This window comes from Galleria mellonella, unplaced genomic scaffold (assembly GCF_026898425.1).
Source record: "Galleria mellonella isolate WM207_F2 unplaced genomic scaffold, CSIRO_AGI_GalMel_v1 utg121, whole genome shotgun sequence".
NCBI classification, from domain to species: Eukaryota; Metazoa; Arthropoda; class Insecta; order Lepidoptera; family Pyralidae; genus Galleria; species Galleria mellonella.
In genome coordinates, this window is record NW_026441983.1 from 2,576,569 (window position 1) to 2,583,895 (window position 7,327).

A 7,327-nucleotide genomic window follows, 5' to 3' on the forward strand; every position below is an offset into this window, starting at 1 on the left:
TAACATATAATATATACTTTAAAATAATACTTCTTAGTTTAATAATTTAGTGTATTAAAATTGTTATTAATTAAACAATTTAAAATTTATTACATTTTTAGTCAATTGCTAATTCTTTTCTGCGTAATATGAAAATGTATTAAATGCACGTTCGGTAATCAGTAGTTTCAGTGATTATCATCTTTTTAATTATTATTTCGTATATGTTTATTTTATAAATTTTACTTTTTACTTTAATATCAATTAGAAGTTCTTATCAACAATACTTGTGTATATGATTGACATAAAAAATTTCTGGTACATAATTATTATTCAGTAATAGAACATTCTCGAATCTGGTTCTGAACGAAATGACAAATAGCTGTCGCTGGCTGTCATTGTTAAAGTTGACATTATTGATATTTCAAAAATATCATAGAAAAATCTTAATCATTGTTCGTTTTATTTTAATAGAATTACAATTATTTTTTAAAATATCAAATAAACATAGATTAAAGACAGTTGATTAATTCAGTCATATTGTAATTTTGCGTTTTTTTTCTGTCCAAAGGGGAGCAATCTATTCCAACAATGTCTGATAGGTTAAAAAGTACTAGCCAAATTTCAAATGAACAAATTGTAGAGGACTTAACAAAGGATTTGGAGTTTAGTTTAAGCACAGAGGAGCCGAAAGAAGAGAATGTGATAAACCCAGGTTCTAGTATAGAAGAATTTGCTCCGCCCACGACGCATACACAGAAAATTGAAGGTAAAATTTTGTTTTTATTTGTACATTGTGAACAATGGCCTCGCCCTTTTATACTGCGATAAATAGTGCTTTTAAAGAAGCACTACACCTGTAGTATTTTAAATTAATTGCAATAAACTAATTTTTAATATTGGTTATAGGGGCAAAAGGATTGTTAGTAATGGGATCTAACATCCCCATTGCTAGAAATATATATTATCAGGACGACCTTCACGCAGTTCCCTTTAAAAACTACCATGTTTAATCCTTGTGGAATTCATCATATCTATTTTCATTCTATCTGTTTTCATCTTCATCTATATTTTTCATTGGTACCTTGCCAGTCTAAACTGATAGTGCAGGCGAGGTTACCATTCCATCTGCACCCATAAAAAGAAAATAATAGAACCCACTGATGCTTATGGTACCCTACATGTATTGCAATATCTATAGAGACTAGATATGCAATGTAATTCCCTTAATTTTGAATTTCAGACATTCCCAAAGACACAGACTTTGATGATGATTACGAAGACAGAGACAAAAGCAATGAGAGTGACTCGGATTCAATAGACGAAGTGTCACTCAAGGATGCCGAAGTGGACCTGACTGATGACCAGAAGGAGGAACGGAGACTGGTCGCCGAAGAGTTGAAGGTGGCAGGCAATAATGCATTCAAAGTGGCAGAGTACGAGCGAAGCATAGACAAATACACTGAAGGTATGTCCCACTTTAATAAAAATATGGGGTGTAAGTCCAACTTGCATTAAGACCATTCATAAATTGAGTTAACAATTAGAGCAATATAATTAAAAAAAAAAATCCAAAAACAATTTTATCATTTTTAAAGTTTCCCACTGGTTATTTAATAAGTTCTCTGATAGTGAAGGTGGTATGAAAAAAGATTTAAGTGGACTGTAGAAACTTAAAATAGGGCTTTATTACTGCTGTAAAATACCTGCACAAGTGAACAAGTACAGACAAGATGTAGAAAGGTAAGGACTTACGGAATATTCTTGTTGTAGTTTGCCTGGAGCTGCCTATAAGTGTATAGGTTGTTGATCGTCCTAGGTTCACTTTTAGCCACAATTTTGTATGAATACCAAACTGAAGCACCTTAATTATGATTATTTTGTTGTGAACGCGCGAAACGGCCGCCAGCCATCGATGATGTTTGTTTTTTCTGGAATGTCATTTTGGGTAGCTCTAATTCGTCGCGTTCGCTGACAGGTTGAATGGAATGGGAGGGAGCAGAAAATTTGAGTGTACTTGTTTTTATATTCTAACAGATGGGAAACATTAACTATGCAATAAATCTTATTGAACTGTCACTGAAGATTTGGATTTTTATGGCAAAAATGTATTTATAAATTTCTAAGTAAAATAAGATGAATAGTCAATGTAAAATCAATGTTGGTAGGTTTATATGTGATGTAAAAGACTTGATTTCCTTTTCACCCATCACCTCGATAATCAGGTGTTTTATATGCTCCACCAGTGTATATTGATAGCGCCAGCAGGCTTACAATTCCATTTTTATTCATAAAAAAGGTAAAGTGGGATAGAGTTACTCAAGGATAACTTCCCCATTACCAACAATCTCTTCAACCCTGTGAAAGTGAATTTATTAAAAGTTAACCAATCACGATGAAATTTTGGTATACATATACTATATGGGATGATGACATTTATCCTGGTCAGTAAACATATCTCGGTTATGTGGCCGAAGTCATTGGTAAATGCTAGTTTAATTTTTATTTTTTTATACAACTTAGAATGGTAAACAAGCTGACGGCCCACCTGATAGAAAGTGGTAACCGTCGCCTATATACATGAGCAGTAAGTACCATGGACATAACAAACTATACTGTTTCGCCCATGATACCGATATGATATTCGAAACATAGACATGCAAACACAACTGCTTCACGGTTGAAACACGAATGGGACAGAGGTACTTAAGCAATCGACTTACAAAGTCTCCATCTAGTAATTATGTTACTAAAATGATCTTTGTCTTTAACAGGTTTGAAAATCTGTCCACTGCAGTGGTCACAGCTACGCGCGGTCCTGTACTGCAACAGGAGCGCCGCCAAGATGAAACTTGAAAAGTACAGTAAAGCTATCAAAGACTGTACAAAGGCTATAGAATTGGACGAAAAATATGTAAAAGCGTATATTAGGTAATGATTTTATTTGTTAGAAACATCTCACCAAGCTTGATTGTTTAACACCATATCGTACTTTTTTTAATGGATGATAATTGAATGGAACCCTTGCGGGGTACCAGTGAGGGTGATGAGTGAAAATGAAAGAGCAGGTGTTTTTTTTTAATAATCACCCGTTAATGTGGTGTGGTAACCCCGTCCGCGCTATCGGTATACACTGGCGGGACACTAGTGATAGATGACTGATGAGGATGAAAGCAGGTCAGTTAGCCCATCCTGACGAATTCTACTAGAATTAGCCACGACGGTTTCCAGGGGGAACCACGTAGAGGTCGATCTGACAGGGTATATTGCTAGTAATGGGGCTATTTGACCTCATTACCAACAACCCTTTCCCCCTTAAAGAGCAGGTCAGTTTTTTTAATGGATGATAATGGAACAGTAACCCCACCCGCGCTATCGGTATACACCGGCGGGGCACCAGTGAAGGATGATAGGTGAGGATGAAGCAGGTCAGTTAGCCCATCGTGACTAATTCAACAAAAATTGTTCACGATGGTTTCCAGGAGGAACCACGTGGAGGTCGACCTAATAAGGCATATTGCTAGCAATGGGGCTGTCAAACTCCATTGCTAACAACCCCTTTTCCCCCCATTATCACATATTTAGAGATCGTTTACCAAAATTATATTTATTTCTCTTTGCCACTAAGTGGCCCTGGTTTGCCAAGAGGTTGCCTACTCCTGGCCTAAAGTAACACAATGCTTTAACGTTAAATTTTCAGACGAGCACAGTCCTACGAAGCGACAGATAAATTGGACGAAAGTCTAGCGGATTACAAGAAGATTCTAGAATTAGATCCAGGACACAAAGAAGCATTGAAAGCGACTGTACGCCTCCCGCCGCTCATAGAGGAGAAGAATGAAAAACTAAAAACAGAAATGCTAGGGAAATTAAAAGACCTAGGCAATATGCTTTTGAAACCGTTCGGTTTGTCGACAGAAAATTTCCAAATGGAACAAGATCCTGAAACCAAAGGATATAAAATTAATTTTAAGCAATAAATTATGTATATAATAATATATTTATAAAATTATTCGTACCTTTGTTTTATTTATATATTTTTCATCCAACTTAGAATAGCAAACGAGGCAACTGTAGGCGACGGTTACCACTTTGCATCAGATGGGCAGCAAGGGCAATATGGTAGAAATTACATGATGCATTATGGAGTCCAAGGTATCGTCAATGTAGTCATTCTCATCACATGAGCTATTTTTTGTCCATAGCTGAATATTGGCCTCTCCATAAGGGGGTAGTTGCCACGATTGGCAGGTAGATTGGCAACCATAGTTAGTTTGCTTAGGTACCTCTGTCCCATTCGTGTTTCAACCGTATAGCAGTTGTGTTTGCATGGCTGTGTTTCGGTTTGAAGGGTGGGATATGGCGTGAATTTACTGGGTACAGAGGAATAACATTTGAGTCCTCAGGAATGGCAACGCATGGTGGGTATCATGGGCGTAACAGTATACTCTGTTATGTCCATGGTACTGCTCATGTCTATAGGCGACGGTTATCACTTTTCATCAGGTGGACCGTCAGCTTGTTTGCCATTCTAAATTGTATAAAAAAAAGTTAGGCTTTTATGTTTTAAGAGTTGATGCCCATTCCTCGAGCTTTAAGTTCCCTTAGTCGATTTTTACGACTCCCACGGAAAAGGAAGCGGTGGCCGATTACGTGATGGAGCCAAACGTAAAACTAGTGCATGTTTGCTCTAAAACATATCTTTGCAAAGCTTTGTTTGCATTCTAGTGTGGGCACGGCCCTCCTGTCCCTATGTAAATATGCCTACGAATAGGCTCCATGCGTTGCCATTCCTGAGAATTTAGATGTTTTAGCTCTTTATATATTGGCGGGGTGGTGTGAGAGGACGACGCTGCCAATCTCTTGACCTTAAGTTCCCATAGTCGCCTCTTAAGACACTTATGGGAAAGCAAGGAGTGGCCTAATCTATGCTGGTACTACACAGCACTCAAAAGTGAATATACATGTAGGTTTTATAGCAAAAAAGTAACAGTTACATCCGCGTTTGAATTTAGAAGTATTGTTTTACCTTATTACGTCAACAAATATGTCACATATTTTTTGTAATTTTGACAAGTATGTGAATAATAATATGTGAAAAGATTTTTTATAGCTTTTTTTTACATCTTAAAGGTAAGTAATTATTTATTATACTTAATTACGTCTGCCGCCCCCATAACCACTTTGAGTGGCCAACTGTGTAAGCTGCAAAACCTTTTATTATTGAAATCAAGGACTTTTAACATATCCTTGGTATCGGGATCTACCTCGATAATGTCATGTTCGTGGCAGAAACTTCTGGAACGTAATTGTCACGTCTCTCACGCCCGTCTTCTTGCAACTTTATGGACATGCCTCGAAACTGCGAGTGTCGAAGGCGCCTCATCAAGTGAGTTGCAAACCCTGCAATTTTGTTGCGCAAGGGTTTAGTGGGTATTATAGCAATTTCTTCGCATATTCTCTTATTCGTGTCGAAATCCAAGGTTAACCGTGTGTAGTATTTCTCAATGATAATTTTGGCCGCTTTCTTCACGGTCTTAGTCCTGACACGACCCATGATTGAAATAGATGACACCGTCTGACAGATGAGAAAGTAATAGTTTAGACTTTTATATATAAAATTAATATACTTCTTAGAATTACAAAAAAAAAAAATAAGGATCAGTCCCATTCATGATCCGTGCCCGGCCCAAGGGTCCCCATGACACTTGCAGCATTTCCGCATTGGATTGCCGGAGATATCCTTCGAGACTTTTAAATTATTTTAGATATTATGGTATCATCATCTGTCTACGGCTGAACGTAAGTCTCCTCCTTGGGGAGTTTTGTCAATAGTTGCTTGGCAAGCAGTACAGAAGTCGATTGCTTGGGTACCTCTGTCCCATTCGTGTTTCAACCGTGAAGCAGTTGTGTTTGCATGGCTGTATTTCGGTTTGAAAGGTTGGGATATGGCGTGAATTTACTGGGTACAGAGGATTAACACCTGAGTCCTCAGGAATGGCAACGCATTGGGGGTATTATGGGGGAAACAGTATACTCTGTTATGTCCATGGTACTGCTCATGTCTATAGGCAACGGTTACTACTTTCCATCAGGTGGGCCGTCAGCTTGTTTGCCATTCTAAGTTGTATAAAAAAAAGGCGGATTGGCAACCGCAGTTAGGCTTTAGAGATGTTTTAAGAGGGACGCTGCTGCTCGTTCTCCGCCTTTTCTTAGTCGTTTCTTACGACACCCATTGGAAAGGAAGAGGTGGCCTGTTCTATGGCGGTACTACGCAGTCATATTTTTATATATTACTAGCTGACTCGGCAAACGTTGTTTTACCATATACGTTATTTCGAGAATTATACATGAAAATTTATCCTACTACAATTATTATATTCGATTGCCATCTTGCAACCCTATTGCGGAATATAAAAATCGCGATTAAAAAACAGGAGTTGATCGTAAAACGGTGAAAATTTGAGGTCGTATGTATTTTTCAATGCTAAATCATAATAAAATAAAAATGGAAAAATTTGTCAAAATACAAAAAAAAAATTTTTGGGGAGGGTCACCGTTATCATTGCGGGGTATGAAAAATAGATGTTGGCCGATTCTCAGACCTACCCGATATGCACAGAAAATTTCATAAAAATCGGTAAAGCCGTTTAGGAGGAGTTTGGTAACAAACACCGTGACACGAGAATTTTATATATAAGAAGATAATAAATATAATGGCTATTATTTATTTTTAATAAAAGGTATATAATAAAAGGTAATATACACCCATTTTCATATTTATAATATTTCTGTTATGTGAACATATCGAGATTACGATTTCCACTATGGGACCACTCGACCAAAGATTCTGACTACTCCATCAGGGATTGTAGTCGTGAGTAAGCGTGGCTAATATATAGTAATATCTATATATTTTAGTTACAGCATATATATGGCAACGCATGGGGGATATCATGGGCGAAGCAGTATACTCTGTTATGTCCATAGTACTGCTCATGTCTATAGGCGACGGTTACCACTTTCCATCAGGTGGGCCGTCAGTTTGTTTGCCATTCTAAGTTGTATAAAAAAAATATACTGGTAACTAATATCGAACAAAATAATATTGGAAAAATCCAATATTTTTTTTTGGATAACAGATTTTTAACATATTCGAAAATAGATATCCGACTAATATAGGCGATATCGAAATGGGTGATTAATTTTTTTTCATCATCAATGTCCAGTGAAATACAATATACAGACATCGGTTTTTTTTTGATGGGTGAAAATGGTAAAGTAACTCTACCCGCGCTAACAGGATACGCTGGCGGAGCACCAGTGAAGGGTGATAGATGAGAATGAA

General features: G+C 37.1%; 1 protein-coding gene and 1 pseudogene across 1 annotated transcript; one reads left to right on the forward strand and one right to left on the reverse strand.

The window, feature by feature from the left end:
• Positions 1-379: 379 nt before the first annotated feature.
• On the forward strand, positions 380-3,993 carry LOC113510136 (tetratricopeptide repeat protein 1-like). The gene is made up of 4 exons (XM_026893565.3): positions 380-748; positions 1,223-1,447; positions 2,754-2,910; positions 3,680-3,993. The coding sequence occupies exons 1-4, from the start codon at positions 571-573 to the stop codon at positions 3,957-3,959; spliced, it is 840 nt and encodes a 279-aa protein (XP_026749366.1). The 5' UTR covers positions 380-570; the 3' UTR covers positions 3,960-3,993.
• A 1,140-nt stretch (positions 3,994-5,133) lies between these two features.
• Positions 5,134-5,573, reverse strand: LOC113510158 (40S ribosomal protein S17-like; annotated as a pseudogene).
• Positions 5,574-7,327: the final 1,754 nt, after the last annotated feature.